This window comes from Arachis stenosperma, chromosome 3 (genome assembly GCF_014773155.1).
Source record: "Arachis stenosperma cultivar V10309 chromosome 3, arast.V10309.gnm1.PFL2, whole genome shotgun sequence".
Lineage (NCBI taxonomy): Eukaryota > Viridiplantae > Streptophyta > Magnoliopsida > Fabales > Fabaceae > Arachis > Arachis stenosperma.
The window spans coordinates 8,548,497-8,563,778 of NC_080379.1; the positions used below are offsets into that span (position 1 = coordinate 8,548,497).

General features: G+C 33.4%; 3 protein-coding genes across 13 annotated transcripts; 1 reads left to right on the top strand and 2 right to left on the bottom strand.

Annotated features, from left to right (window-relative positions):
• The first annotated feature begins 305 nt into the window (after positions 1 to 305).
• LOC130967372 (phenylacetaldehyde reductase-like) lies at positions 306 to 6,588 on the top strand. Of its 2 annotated transcripts, none has more exons than XM_057892189.1 (6): positions 306 to 426; positions 526 to 698; positions 2,545 to 2,745; positions 5,408 to 5,567; positions 5,669 to 5,852; positions 6,444 to 6,588. In XM_057892189.1, exons 1-6 carry the CDS (start codon positions 306 to 308, stop codon positions 6,586 to 6,588), a joined length of 984 nt encoding a protein of 327 aa, XP_057748172.1. The 2 variants fall into 2 exon arrangements, with proteins under 2 accessions (XP_057748172.1, XP_057748171.1); XM_057892188.1 differs by having other exon boundaries at positions 2,545 to 2,736; positions 5,399 to 5,567.
• On the bottom strand, positions 6,373 to 11,358 carry LOC130967373 (phosphatidylinositol N-acetylglucosaminyltransferase subunit C-like). 10 transcript variants are annotated; one of them, XM_057892196.1, is made up of 5 exons: positions 11,119 to 11,358; positions 10,874 to 10,965; positions 9,823 to 9,897; positions 9,200 to 9,307; positions 6,373 to 8,119 (listed from the first exon to the last, which is right to left on the bottom strand). In XM_057892196.1, exon 5 carries the CDS (start codon positions 7,907 to 7,909, stop codon positions 6,995 to 6,997), a length of 915 nt encoding a protein of 304 aa, XP_057748179.1. In that variant the 5' UTR covers positions 7,910 to 8,119; positions 9,200 to 9,307; positions 9,823 to 9,897; positions 10,874 to 10,965; positions 11,119 to 11,358; the 3' UTR covers positions 6,373 to 6,994. The 10 variants fall into 10 exon arrangements, with proteins under 10 accessions (XP_057748179.1, XP_057748175.1, XP_057748174.1 ...); XM_057892192.1 differs by having other exon boundaries at positions 9,823 to 10,029; XM_057892191.1 differs by having other exon boundaries at positions 9,200 to 9,310; positions 9,823 to 10,029.
• A 941-nt stretch (positions 11,359 to 12,299) lies between these two features.
• On the bottom strand, positions 12,300 to 14,555 carry LOC130965447 (uncharacterized). Its single transcript, XM_057890208.1, has 5 exons — positions 14,014 to 14,555; positions 13,601 to 13,903; positions 13,343 to 13,516; positions 12,992 to 13,195; positions 12,300 to 12,906 (listed from the first exon to the last, which is right to left on the bottom strand). The coding sequence occupies exons 1-5, from the start codon at positions 14,416 to 14,418 to the stop codon at positions 12,538 to 12,540; spliced, it is 1,455 nt and encodes a 484-aa protein (XP_057746191.1). The 5' UTR covers positions 14,419 to 14,555; the 3' UTR covers positions 12,300 to 12,537.
• Positions 14,556 to 15,282: the final 727 nt, after the last annotated feature.

A 15,282-nucleotide genomic window follows, 5' to 3' on the forward strand; every position in this document is an offset into this window, starting at 1 on the left:
CAAATTTGTATATTCATCAAATTTACTAAGAAATCTGATCTCAAATTTCTTATTTCTATATTAAAAAAATATCCAATTTATTCACACCAATAATTAATGATATATAAAGTTTATAATTGAGAGCTCTTAGATGGTTTGACTAATTTGACTAAATTTTCATCTAACAACTCTCAACTATTAACTTCACGTGAACTCAACTGAACCTGAGTTTTTACCATAAATAATACATCATATCTGTCCATTATAAAAAAAAATTAGCCCACAAGGCAGAGGTAGAGAGGGAGGAAAAAGAAACTCAGGAGAGAATGAGTGTCACCACTGGAAATGTTGTGTGTGTCACTGGTGCCTCCGGCTACATTGCTTCATGGATAGTCAACTTTCTCCTTCAACGTGGCTACACTGTCAGGGCAACAGTTCGTGATCCAAGTCAGTTATTTTTTTTTTCTTTTTTCCTTTAATAAACTAATTATTATTTATTTCTCACATGAATATAATAAAATGATTGATTTTTTGTTTTGGATGCAGGTGATCCAAAGAAGGTTGAGCACTTGCTCAAACTCAATGGTGCAAAGGAGAGGTTGCACCTCTTCAAGGCAGATCTTCTAGAAGAAGGTTCTTTTGACTCTGCCATTGAGGGATGTGATGGTGTCTTTCACACAGCTTCGCCTGTTTTACTTCATGTTGTTAAAGATCCAGAGGTTCTCACCATTTTTCTAGCTTGCTTTGGCTTTAGTAAAGAGCACCATGACTCTATTTGTCAACGCCATATTGATTATGAACATTCTCAAAATTTAAGGCCACTCATCTAAATCTATATTTGTTATTTTCATATATAAAGAGAATATATACATACTACTACTTTCCACTACCATTGCCTATTTTCTAAAGTTTTAAACTATCTAAACAAAAATTTTAAGAAAAGTTTCTCTTATAAACAATAAAAAGTTGCTCAAGCAAGTACCTATTAAGTCAACAATTATTTTGTAAACAAAATTTAAAATAATTAAACTATGTTCACAATATTTAAGTTAAAATGCTAATAATGTTAATATTTTAAAATAATATTCAATATTTAAATATAAATATTGTAATAAAATACAAATATTTAATTTAAGATAAGATAATTTTTTGTAGTATAATATATATTTATATACTATATATATTGAGAATATAAGATGAGTTAACGTCCAATTTTTTTTCTTAAAGTACCCTTAATTAAATTATACTATTATAGGTCATACACATGTCATTTCAACTACTTTATCTTTTATTATTTTTATACATGTTTAACAAATAAAAAAAATAATAGATATGTTAGTATCTATTGATATACTAGTATATATAATACTAGTTTAATTTATTTATTTATTCAATAATAAAAGATTAGCAGCTTTAATTTGCTTATTTAAATTGTTGATAAATTTGTAAAAATATTAAGCATTAATTCTAATAACTGTTTACATGCATTCTATTCCACTGGCAAGTCATGTTAACTTTTTTTTTCTTTTTAAAAGCACAGACAAATGACTATTTTTTTAGAAAGAAAAAAAAACAAATTTTCCAAAAACTTCAAGAAAGGACTCTAGTCTATATAATAAGAAATTTTATACAAATTTTATGTAAAAATTTATATTTCGTTATTTCTTTTATAATGTTGACAATTGAAAATTATCACACAATAATTTAATCAAACATATTAAATTATTTAACGAATCTTAACTATTAATTTGAGACTCAAACAATATAATACAATTGAATATTCATCTAAATTTTATCTTAACCATAAAATTAGACATTTTTAACAGGTGATCATGGATTAGGTTGGTTTATATTTGGAGTAAAAGTAGAACCGAAACAATTGAATTGTATTATTTGGATTTATGTTTTTTTTCGCATATCTACCCAAATCAAATCAATTAAAAACGAATTAGTTCACTTCAAATAATTGGGTACACGATGAAACAAAAATTCATAAAAAAATAAAATTTTTATCTTAAAAATTCTGTAAATACAATAAACATGTAAAATCAATAGAAATAATATAAACATATTAAACACTAAACACATTAAAACTAAACATATTAAAATCCAAACATAATTAAAAGTATATATATATATATTATATTTTTATTTTTTATTTAATTAACATATGATCGGATCTATGAATTGGTTGAGGTTCTGCACCCCCACCCAAACTAATTACTAGAAAGAGTAATTAATTTGGTTTGGGTTGGACTCGATTATACGTTAATTTCAGAACCAATTTAATTGATTCAATTCGAATTCAAACGGATAATCGAATATGATACTGTGATCATCCTAATTTTTTAGGAAGGAGAGAATAAAATATATCATATATGTTAACAAAAACCACACACATACTCTACCATGTCTCCGGATAGGAAACTGGTCCTACATAGAGTTACGAGTGCAGCGAAGTGGTCCTATAGAAATAAATGATATTTCTGTATTTATATAAACTATCTATTAACAATTTTGCAGCTCACAGATCTGTTTGTTGTGTTAATTCATTTATGGTTGCAGGCTGAATTGATTGATCCAGCAGTGAAGGGAACTGTGAATGTACTTGGAGCATGCGTAAAATCACCATCTGTGAAACGAGTTGTCTTAACATCTTCTATTTGCGCAGTTGCATTCTCTTCCAGGCCTAAAACTCCTGAAGTAGTAGTTGATGAGACCTGGTTCTCAGATCCACAATTCTCCCACCAATTGAAGGTTTCCTTTGTGTCTCTCTGTGTTTTATTTATTTTTCATTCTTAGATTTAAACACCAATTTAACCGAGCAAGCACATCCAAGTTAGGAATTGAATGACATTTTTTAATCTACACATTTGTTTTTATCCGTACATCTTTCTAATAGTAGAAGATAGAGGTATTATTTTGTCCGATTTAAGTTTGTTATTTTTACTAGTATAATTTTTGACCTGGGTTTAAGTCATATAAAATTATATAAATTAGGTGAATTCAGTTTAACTCGATTGGTTTTGATTAATTTAAGATCGGAGACCTATAAAATTAGTGCAGTAAAATATTAGAATCAAATTCATTTCAAATTAAACCCAATTTGGCCAGCTCATGTACCCAAAGTAAAAGGTTAAGGTCTATTTGAAAATTTTCAAATTTTTTTTTGAATTTTTGACTTATGAAAAGTAATAGTATTAATATTTAGTAGAATTTTTAAAACCAAATTATAGTTTTCTAAGAAACTATTTAAGTGTTTATGAAGAAGTTTAAAAAAAATAACTTCTCTCATAATATAAGTTCTTTTTATCACATTTCTTTTAAAATAAACACTTTTAAAATTAAAAAATCAAATACAAAATAACTTATTTATAAGCTACTTTTAATATAAACATTTATTATTTAAGTTGTCTTTTAAAAAATAACAACAAAGCATTGTCCCACTAAGTGGGATCGTACATGAATCAAACGACGTCATTGTACTCTGTCATGTATTATGTCTACAGAGATACCGTTTACATGTAGATCTCGTTTGACCACCTCATGGATGATCTTCTTAGGTCTTCCTCTACTTTTCGTCCCTTGACCATCTCCCATCTCATCCACCCTCCTAATTGGATGTTCTATCGGTCTTCTTCTCATATGTCCAAACCACCTGAGACGCGATTAAACTATTATTTTTTTCACAATGGGTGCTACTCCTACTCTCTTCCTTATATCTTCGTTTCTTATTTTATCCAATCGCGTATGACCACTCATCCGTCTCAACATCTTCGTCTCTGCCACACTCAATTTATGTTCGTGCACCCTTTTGGCCGCCCAACACTCCGTATCATAAAGCATAGCCGGTCTTATAGCGGTGCGATAGAATTTACCTTTAAGTTTTAAAGACACTTTTTTGTCGCAAATAAAATCAGATGCACTCCGCCATTTTGACCAACCTGCTTGGATCCTATGATTTACATCATGTTCAATCTCTTCATTATCCTGTATAATGCACCCAAGATACTTAAAACTTTTAACATTTCGTAGGATGTTTTCTCCAATCTTCACCTCTATATTAGGATTTTTCCTTCTTAGACTGAACTTACATTATATATATTCTATCTTGCTACGGCTTGTGCGCAGACCATACCCTTCTAGAGCTTCTCTCTATAAGTCCAACTTCCTATTTAGGTCTTCCTTTGACTCTCCCATAAGGACGATATCATCGGCAAAAAGCATGCACCATAGCACAGGCTCTTAGATGTGTGTGAGTACTTTCAAGACTAATGTGAAAATGTATGAACTTAAGGATGATCCCTGGTTTAATCCTATACCAATAGGAAATTCCTCTGTCACACCACCTTGAGTCTTCACACTAGTCGTGACCCCATCATACATGTCTTTAATTGCACGAATATATGCGATCCTTACTCTCCTCTTTTCTAAAACTTTCTATAAGACCTCTCTTAGCACCCTATCATATGCTTTTTCTAAATCAATAAACACCATATGTAGATCCATTTTATTACTACGATACCTCTCCATCATCTTTCTTAATAGATATATCGCTTTAGTGGTAGATCTGTTTGGCATAAATCCAAATTGGTTCTCTATTACTTGTGTTTCTTTTCTCAACCTTTGTTCTATCACCCTTTCCCATAACTTCATAGTATGACTCATGAGATTGATCCCTCTATAGTTTCCGCAACTTTGTATATCCCCTTTATTCTTGTAGATAGGTACCAATGTGCTTTTTCTTCACTCATCAGTCATCTTCTTTAACCTTAAAATCTCATTAAAAAGCTTGGTTAACCAGTTGATGTCTTTTTCTTCAAGGCCCTTCCAAACCTCAACTGGGATATTAACAGGTCCTACTGCCCTGCCATTTTTCGTCTGTTTTAGAGCCTCTTTTACCTCGAAGCCTCGAATCCTTCGATAGTAGTCAAAGTTTTGATATTCTTCTCTTGTGCGTAACCGACCAAGACTCGAAAGAGTCTTCTGTCCCTCATTAAATAACTCTTAGAAATAGCTCTTCCACCTTTCATTAATCTTCTCCTCTTGAGCCAACACCTCTCTGTCCTTATCCTTTATGCACTTAACCTGATCTAAATCTCTCGTTCTTCTTTCACGGCTATTTACGATTCTATATATACCTTTTTCTCCTTCTTTCGTACCCAAAGACTGGTAGAGACCTTCATATACTCTTATTCTTACTTCACTTACAGCCACTTTAAAAAAGAACTTAATTAAACTGTTTACTCAAACTGGCCTAAGTGTCTAACGGACTAAATTTGTTAAGAAAATGTGCTATTCATACTCAATTTTCTTTTGTACAATAAATTGATTAGTTTTAATTTTTATTTTTTATAAAGACGTTGTTTATACTTATCTATGTACATTGAATTGACACGGTTCCTATTCATATTCTCAGTCATGGCAGTGGTATACAATTTCAAAGACTTTGGCTGAGGAAGCTGCGTGGAAGTTTGCAGAGAAGTACGGCATTGACATGGTTGTTATCAACCCAGTGCTGGTGGCAGGACCTCTCTTGCAACCAGAAGTTAATGCAAGTGTTGAGCCAATCCTCAATCTAATCAATGGTACATTTCATTCAAAATTTAAACACTAGAGTTTTTGGTTTGATACATTCCTTGTTACCAGGGAAAAACATGGAAGAATTCTTTAACTTGGTTGATTTCAGGGAAAAAATTTCCAAATAGTTCTTTTGGATGGGTCAATGTAAAAGATGTTGCAGAGGCACACATTAAGGCATATGAGATTGCTTCAGCTAGTGGAAGATATTGTTTGTCTGAAAGAGTGGTTCACTACTCTGAACTTGCTAGGATTTTAAATTCTCTCTACCCAACGTTACAAATTACTACTGAGTAAGTTTAATTGTTTATTGAAATCCCTTTATTACAATCAATTTTTTTCAAAGGCTAAAGTATTATTTTATTTTCTAATAATTGGGTCAAATTTTAATTTACTTTCTAACATTTCAAACGAAAGCTTTAAACGGGTTTAATGTTGTTCTACTATTAAATTTAAATAAATAGTTATTAGGTTATATAATAGATAAATATAACCAAAACTTTCTTATAACTTTTTTTTTTCTCAATCTCCTTGTAAAAAAGCCTCAAATACTATCAATCAATCATTAACACTCCATAATCAAAAGAAAAACTTTACATTAGTAATTAGTAGTGGCTAAATTTTATTTATGTACTAAAATAAAATATTATTAGCTTTTAAATATGTTAATTGTTCGTATCAAATTTAAAAGTAGAACAACATTAATTCCATTTAAAACTTTTTATGACTGAAATAAGATGGTTAAAACTTTTTAGAACTAAAATTGGATGTTTGAAACGATAAGTATTGAATTAGAATTTAGCCCAAATATTAAGAACCAAAATAATACTTTATCTTTTTTCTAATTTATTTCACTTTGATTTTTTTTTTTTTTTAATCAATAGGTGCGAGGATGATGGGCCGTATGTGCCAACATATCAGATTTCTAAAGAGAAGGCAAAGAGTTTGGGAATTGAATTCCAACCCTTGGAAGTAAGCCTCAAAGAAACTGTTGAAAGCTTTAGAGAGAAGAACATTGTCAATTTCTAATCCATGGCTTTGTAATAAGGTCAACCATGTCCGGTTGGTGACCATATACCATTAGAAACTCCATGAATGAGAAGGAATAAGTACCTTATGAGTGTTAAACCAGATCAAGTGAATCTTTGGAAAGGGACCAAATTATATTAATTTAAACTTGCATTATCAATAACAATCCGTTTAAAGCTAGGGTAAGGCACCATAACTCAAATTAGGTGAAACTAATTTTCAAAAACTTGTTCACATAAAACTTTCACTATAGTTTCATTCTGTAATTATGAAGGACACAAAAAACTTAGGGTAACTCCATGGCCCCATGCATTACAAAATTTGCATCTAGGACCATAATCAGCAAATAAGAAGATTACATTCACATGAACCCCAGAAAGCTACTCAAAATTGCTTTGTTTTTATCTCAGTCTGTAATAGCAAAACAAAGCTTAGCCTCATCCCAAGGTCCATTGATCTCAAACTTGTACTCCTGAATCCGTATAAGCCAATAAGGGCAGACCACATTGACAAAAACCAGCAAACTAAGCAGCAACACGAAAAGTAAGCAATGCAGCATGTACACGAAACTTAATGTCACAAACATCAAACTGATAGAAAAACACAGGTGTAAACGGAACGAATATTTCTTAATGCAGTAAGTAACCAGGGGACCAAATAGGAAAACTTGCAAGGAGAATAGCATGATGGCAAAAACATGTAGTCTCGACGGAAGGCGAGAAGCAATGAATACAGAGGCGACTACAGAAGCATTTACAGAGATGCAACTGGTCAATGCAGGATTTTTGAGAGCCCCAGGTGCATTGACAGTTGATTCCGAATAGTCATGCAGGAAAAGGTGAATCACGAGAAGCGATACGGTTAACGCCCAAATGGAATCAGAACTGATGGATCTTGTAAGGGTTTGGTAGATGGGTGCCAAAACATATAATCCCATTATGAAAAACGAGATATTGAGGAAATAATGATGAACAAGGATGCTAAGGGAAATCTTTTCCTGAGTGAAAAGGAGAATCAAGAAACCCGAAACTAGAAGACTAACATCTATGCACAGAAGACGATTCTCATCAATGGTTGATTCTAGTGTGTAGGTCCATACTAAGACAACAAGAGCTACAATGCATAAGTATTCAGAAATGGAAACAGAGTCTAACATCACCTTTAGCATGTCCCTCCTTACAACATTGGCATTCATGACCATTCCTTCAAGGAAAGATTCATCGGTATGATTGTCATCAAAACCAGGTTGCATACCGCCATATGCTACTTTCCTCCATCTAGGACGAACCTGCGGAGAATCACTAGCCAAGTGATGATCCATCACAAGAAGCTACCCAATTTTCTTCAAATGTTGCCTCAAGTCTCTAATCTATCATATGAAAACACTTCTCCAACTTCTATTATGTGCTTAAATCTTGCTCCCCAGACATGATGCCACTTTTGGGCTTATACAATCAGTAAGGTAAGACAATCATAGTTTATTCACACTCTCTCTTGTGTTTTCAAGCTTGCAGATTTAAATGTCAAAACCCTGAAGATAAAAAGTTGAAGAATTCACATAAATGCAAAGAAATAAATTCACATTTGCAACTAAAGGAACATATGATTGAAGACGTAACAGAAAAATAAATACAAAGACAAGGAATTAAGAATATGATTATGCTACACAACACAAAACAGCTATTGAGACACAAAATCAATTAACAAAAACTTAACATTTAGATAGATAAATCAATAAAGGATTAAATGCAGCGAAGTTGTTAAGGTTTTTTTAAAGCCCAAACCTGATAAAAGGTTAGCCAGAAATAAGTAGCCACTATCAATACTTCAAGTTCAAAGAGACAGTAATTTTTATTCCTCATGTGATGTGTGTGCGCTACACAAATCAAGTTCCGAATGACTTAGCAAATCCATAATGCTCCTGTCACTATTTATGCAAGAGTGATTCTAATTCTATTTTGTTATAACTTGATTATACAGAATTACAGATTAAGCCACAGAAAAATGAATACAGAGAAAATTCCAGATATATTAATCAGCAGAATACAGAAGACCAATGACAGTTATGTAGTTACCTAAGTGAGAAGAAAATTATAACAAAGTAGAGAAGAGGGCTATGCATAACTTGTAGATCAAAACTAATTTACTTTATTTCAGTGCTAATTTTAAAATTTTTCACTGAAATTGATTCGAAACATTTACTCTTAACTAAAATGAATAAAAATAAAAGACATATCGCAGCAAGCAATAGAAAAAGAAAAAAGGCAATTACAGAGCTACGCATATCTCCAACTTTTTCAAGCCATATCCATTCACAAATTCCAAAGCATATGCTATGCTAATCCACAAGAACAACCAAACAAACAAACATGCCACAAAACTGGAAATGGATCTTCTCCATTTTTTTTAACACTTGAGAGAATAAAGTGTGATTTCTCACCTTTAATTTTATAAGTGGAACCAAAAACAAATAGGAGAGAGAAAGCAATGAAGAGTGAGATTAAACACTAGACACCATCCAGTTTTTTTTTTTCATTGGAGAGGATTCACTCCCCACAAAACCCTAAGAACCCAAATTCCAAGGCAACAGAAGAGAGGAAAAGAGGAATACCAGAGGGAGAGACGAGAAAAGACGGAATGAAATGCGTTAATTCAATTGGCAACCATCACTCGGAAGTCACCACCGTTGAGTTGGCAAAGATCACTTTCAGCTTGCTAGCTGCTGCAAATGAACACTACTCATTACCATTTTCTTCTTTCCTTTTTTTTTCCCCTTTTTTTCATTTTGTTTTGCTTTTTTTTACCAAACAAAGGATTGTGCCATACCCTTTAGAAAATAAGTCCATCCATGTTTTTTGTGTGTTTAAACATGAAAAGAAATTCGACCAAAAAAAAAAACATGCAAAGAAATAAAGTAAACTAAATCCTATATCCAAGGATATGAATAACATGATTAGAGCAAGGTTCTGAGAACCGGACCGATTATCGAACCGCTTTAGTTACTGATTCATTAGTTTACTGGTCTAACCGGTCTAACCGTGGTTCAACCAAAAAAACCGTTTTAGAATTAAATAATAAATAAATTACAAATAAACACCCTAATACAACAGGCACAAGCACAACTTGCTTTTTACTTCTTCATAAAACATTAATGTGAACCATGAAGAAATATGACTAAAATGTAAGCTCATTCGAGGGTAGAAATATATCTTGGATTGAGTTTTGTGTCTCCACCTGAACTCATTCCACATGGATCTTAAGTTTGTTTCCTTATCCTTGCAAAATGGTAAAGATTTCAACAAAGGGCACCTGTAGAGAGGACCATCTCAATGTCATGTCTATGGTTACAAATCTGAGTCTTGGCAAGTTAGCTAGCAGCAGCACATCCAGTTTTGGAAGAACATCCTACCGATCTCTGTGACTGGAATAAGTTCTTCTAATCTAAAGCAACTGTGAATTTTCAGTTTCTGGAGCTCTGAGAGATATTGAATAGCCCCATTGCAAAAAAATGGTTCTTAAAAAGGGGCAATTTTTCAATGTCAAAACCTTTAATTTGGAAAGGAATCTAGGATTCAGGGGACCTCGAAACACACAATTCAGTTCAAGCACTTTGTTTAACAGCAACAAAAATTAAAAAAACAGCAACAAATAATTACCCTAAACCCTGAAATCAATAAATCTATCAACAAAAATTCAAAAATAGCAGACTCAGAAATTAAAAATCAGCAGCAGCAGCATAGCAAAGCCATTTTTATCAATAATTTCAACAACACAACTTATCAATGATTATTCAGAAATCAGAAATTCAGAACAGAGCATAAATGATGCATTTCAGTGTCACATTACATGTTTTTTGTGCATAAAATTTGATTGTGACCATCTTAGAGTCAGAATTATTGTTCACATTACAAGACACTATTATATTATTCTGGTTTGAAGCTTTGTTGTTGTCAGCTACCCCACATTCTACAAACAGATGCAATTGCAAGATACTATGGACTAGAGAAAGGGCAAGTAGTTAACTTACAGAATAAAAAATAAAGAACACACAAAACAGCAACACAGCAACACACAAAACAGCAACACAGCAGAACGAGAGCTCATTCAATTAAAAATCACAACACACAAAAACAGCAACACAGCAGAAGCAGAACCAGAGCTCATTAGTAATCAAATAATCATTCAATAAAAAATTAAAACACAAAACATTCAAATAATCAGTAATCAAATAATCATTGAACATGGCATAAATAAAAAAGGCAGAAGAAGTTAGCTGTGAACTGACCTTCGAAGTCTCGGGTTTTTTTCTTGGTTGAGCTGCTCTCTAAACTCGAAGGAAGGAAATCGGAACGGAGAAGTGTTTTTCTTCTGAGCAGTCTGAGCAGAGGGGCAGAAGCGCGACGGAGACAGAGGCCAGGCGACGAACACGACATAGAAGACGGTGGTTGGAAGAAGAAAAATAAAAAATGGAACAAAAATTGAAGAAGAAGACCAAACATTCAGTGAAGATGAAGAAGAGAAGCCACTAACCTGGGTCCGTGCCGAGAAGCCAGCGAAGATGAAGAGCCGAAGAGGACCTGCCGAGTTTCTGGGTTCTGGACACGGGGAAGAGGAAAAAGCGGCGGTGCTGAGGAGCTGGGACGGCGGCGGCGCTGAGGACCTGGGTTAGGCGGCGACGATGGAGGGCTAGGCGGAGGGCTACACGGCTAGGGTTTCTTTCATTCGGAGTTCTCCAGAACATGGATGAACGAATGATTGGAGGAAGGAGGAGGGGGGGGGGGGTCAGGAGCACTGGATCCCTTTTTTTTTTTTTAATTACAATTTTAAAACGGCGCCGTTTTATCTGAACCGGCCGGTTACTGGTCTGGCCTAACCGACCGGTTCTCAGCCAATTCGACGGTTTTTTAACGGTTTTTAGGGTGAAGATTGGACCGTTTGTATTGCTGGTTCTTGGTTGAACCGGTTCGACCGGCCAGTTCGGTCCGATTTTCAAAACATTGGATTAGAGTTACTTTTGGGATTATATCTGGCCATCCAATCCGCAGTACTTCTTGTACACCCACTCAACGTGAACAAGCCAAAGTCGAGATAATAGTTCCTGAATTTTGTGAACCAAATCTGTTACTTCAAATGAATACTACTACATAATACACAGAATATCAAGACAATCCGTTTTACATATAATAAGCTCATCCATATTTATTAGTGAAAAAGAAAATACAATTATCTAGAATATCTTAATCCAAAAAAAATATCTTATAAATTTTTTGTGACCTTTTAAAAATATCTTTGTTACGAATACGTTTTATAATATCAATACATCAAAATTAAACTTATTTTGTAAATAGTAGTAAGAGGTTTTTTTTACACACTCTCTTTTGAAAAACTTAAATAAAATAGTAATATTATGGTGCAATAAAGAGTGAAAATTACTTTTTATTAAAAAAATACCTACAAAATTGTCATATACAATAAATATATTTTCTATAAATTTAGAGAAAAAAAATTTTCGTACTTCAAAAAAATTTTCTAAATAAAATTTGAGACAGAATCCAAGAAGTTGGAATTTAAATCTTGAAATATGTTGGAACCGTTATGTATATGTGTAAAACTAAAAGTTATTGTTCCGAATTAAATAGCATTGTGTATGGAATATGAAGGAGATAGAGAAACACAAATTTGCACAGAATTGATGCTTGAAAACTATACTTTGATCATGCTGTAAATAATGAACGAAGCCGGCCAACAAACGCATTACACTCTTCATATTCATTTGGATAATGAATTTGGTTGGTAACCTATCCATGAATATAACAACCTTGGGCATTCATTTTCTGCTGACTTAGTACACATTATTACATTGACACATACCAAATCACCTTTATCTTGATCCATCCCATTATGTTAAAGGTTGTTATATGATATCTATATTTGTTGTGTTAGTGAGGGTCACTCGTAGAAAATCTTGTCAGCATTTGAAGCAACATGGCTATGGTTATGGCTATGGAAGTGGGAAAATCGCTTGGCATTGTGGTTCACCAACAATGATGATGAGTTCCCAATGTCTCGGAACGGTGTTCGTTTCGTGGCGAGGACTCCACCTATGGTGGCAGCATGTTGTGCTTTCTTGCTTTCCCCATTCCCTGAAACTTCTTTATGCTTGTTGCTATTACTATTTTCCTTTGAGTTGCAAACCATCACTACTCTCTTCTCCAACTCATCATGCCTTTCAACATCACCAGAGACCATAGCAATTTTCGCTTCAAGCTCTTTTGTTTTATTTTCAGACGAAATAGCCCTTTGTTTCCATTCTTGCACCTATAATAAACAGTTAAATAACAATTTAGTCAAATATGTCAAACTATTTTTCGAGTAAGTAATCATCTAAATAAGTTTTTCTTACATCATTTTGAAGGGACTGGGCTCGATCTTCCCAAAAGTTGCGAGAAGCCTGCAATTCCTCCATCTCTTCTTTAACCTGAGCAAGCATCTCTTGCATTTGGGACCATTGCTCTGTTTCAGCTCTAACCTGCTCCACGATTCTTCGAACAATCATCTTGCATTCTCCTGAACACAATTTCCCTCCTTCATAACCCAATTTTTCCTGCTGTTTTAAACAAAACAACACCACAATTGGGTTCAGGAATACTGCATTTACATATGCTACCTTTTACAAAAAACCAGTTACTGTATAGAATGATATTGAAATACAAAATATACATTAAAAATAAGGCAAATAAACATGTATTTATACCTGATGCGATTGAGGTACTCGGATGGAAGAAGATGATGAATCTTGAAGTTCAACTCTCTTTGAAGTTGAAGCAGAACTATTAGCACTTGACAACATTGAATTGTACTCTTCTTCCATTCTCTTCAACAATACCCCCTTTGATAGTCCCTCCATTTTCCGTTTCAATATCTCCACCTGTGCAAACAAACACAAATATCTCAAAATGTAGATTAAGATGCTAGCTAGTGACTGATTAATGCTTTTGTTTTTGCCGCTTACATTTAGTTTTCCTCTTGCAACAACGGATTCATGAATGGTGTTAACCGAGAAGCTTATATTTGCCATCTCTTGAAACTCCCTCAAGTATATGTCATTGGAGGATCCTCCAATCTTGTCAAGTCTTCTCTGCAAAACCGAGACTTGCTTGTCGAAATTTTTGGTTCTCCTGTTATAATTATTATTAGTAGCCTGGGATGAATTTGTTGATCTCTTTTGCAGCCTCTGAATCTTCTCCGTCAACTCACGAATCCCTTCGTCCAAAACACTCTCAATGTTCTCCCCTTCACAAATCTTTATTCTTCCCTGCATTATTCAAGATAGATGCATGCGTAATGCATATACAAAAATCAGCCACCAAATCATTTTCATACATGATATATTAAAGAAAGAGAAGTGAAGGGAGTAGAACTAACAGAAACAAGAGTCCGAAGTGCAGATCTGAGAGTGGTGTCGATCTTGGAACGAGTCTTCTCGAGCTTCTTGAATGCAATCTCCTTCTCCATCCGCAAAAGGTTACACTCAGCCCTCAGCATCTCCGCCTGAAACTTGCAGTAGTTTTCTTCATCAACCACCGCCCTGCTGCTTCTTTCGGCGACTTTCTCTCTCCTCTCCCCACCGTTAGCAAAGAGGACGATGGGAGGTGCAGATGCACGGCGTTCTCCATGAAGCAAGGTGTCGGCGTTGTTGCCGTTGTGAGGCCTCCGGCGACGAGGGAAGTGGAGGATGCGGGGAGTGGGAGGCGGTGGAAGGTGCCACTTATTGAGTGGGGGTCTCCTTGATGACATGGCGGGAGTAGTAGTGGTACGGGTTTCATACATACCATGCAATGAAAAATAGAGAGAGAGAGAATGGGCGTGGTGTGGAGTGCAACAAGGTCCTCGTGAAGTGAGTTAAGTACACAACACAATGCAAGAGATTTGAAATGAAAGGTGGTTTGTTTTCTTTTTTGGTTTGGGTATTGCTGGAAGCTTATTAGGTGTGGTGTTATGTTATGTGTGTATGTTATGTAACTATTATTTATTTCCAACGTCGGACACTGCCACTGCCACTGCTTCTTCATCGGAATTTGAAAAACATTACTGTTGCTCCTTTTATATATACTAACCAATCATCTATTCCAACTTAATTATTACCCTATACTTTTAAATTTATACATGCAATAATATGTATGGATCCCTTATATACCTCTCATATATCATATAAAGAAACTCTAAAAGCGGCTATTTTTATTAAAATTTATTCAGTATTTAATTAATAAAAAAATTAAATAATTTTATACTGTTAGATATAATTTATATTATTAAAAATATTAATATTGACTAATTAATAATCACAAATTATAAAATTTATTGACTCTTGAATATTTTTTTTATTATATATAAATCTTCAAAATCCTATACCATTTAAAATTAAATTTGAATTCAAATTTGCTGAATTTTAATTTGTTATTTGCTATTTATAATTTTTGACTTGGATCTAAAAAATACTTAGGCTAAATAATTTTATATGATTTAGAGTCATGTTTTATAGTTAAAATATATACTTTATGATAAAATTAATAATAAAATATTATATTTTTATATTTAAATTAATATTTTTATTGGTATTTATTAAATTTAATTTTTAAAGATAAAATTTTACTAATTTATCATGTAAAATTTATAAAATTACATATACTAATT

What these genes read in the sequence shown, in the direction of transcription:
- LOC130967372 (XM_057892189.1), top strand. Translation starts at nt 306, where the DNA reads ATGAGTGTCACCACTGGAAATGTTGTGTGTGTCACTGGTGCCTCCGGC. An exon ending in ATGTTGTTAAAGATCCAGAG is followed by an intron (nt 699 to 2,544) that starts GTTCTCACCATT and finishes TTATGGTTGCAG; the next exon opens with GCTGAATTGATTGATCCAGC. An exon ending in ACGTTACAAATTACTACTGA is followed by an intron (nt 5,853 to 6,443) that starts GTAAGTTTAATT and finishes TTTAATCAATAG; the next exon opens with GTGCGAGGATGATGGGCCGT.
- LOC130967373 (XM_057892190.1), bottom strand. Translation starts at nt 7,909, where the DNA reads ATGGATCATCACTTGGCTAGTGATTCTCCGCAGGTTCGTCCTAGATGG.
- LOC130965447 (XM_057890208.1), bottom strand. Translation starts at nt 14,418, where the DNA reads ATGTATGAAACCCGTACCACTACTACTCCCGCCATGTCATCAAGGAGA. An exon ending in TTGCAAGAGGAAAACTAAAT is followed by an intron (nt 13,517 to 13,600) that starts GTAAGCGGCAAA and finishes TTGTTTGCACAG; the next exon opens with GTGGAGATATTGAAACGGAA. An exon ending in GAGTACCTCAATCGCATCAG is followed by an intron (nt 13,196 to 13,342) that starts GTATAAATACAT and finishes TGTTTAAAACAG; the next exon opens with CAGGAAAAATTGGGTTATGA.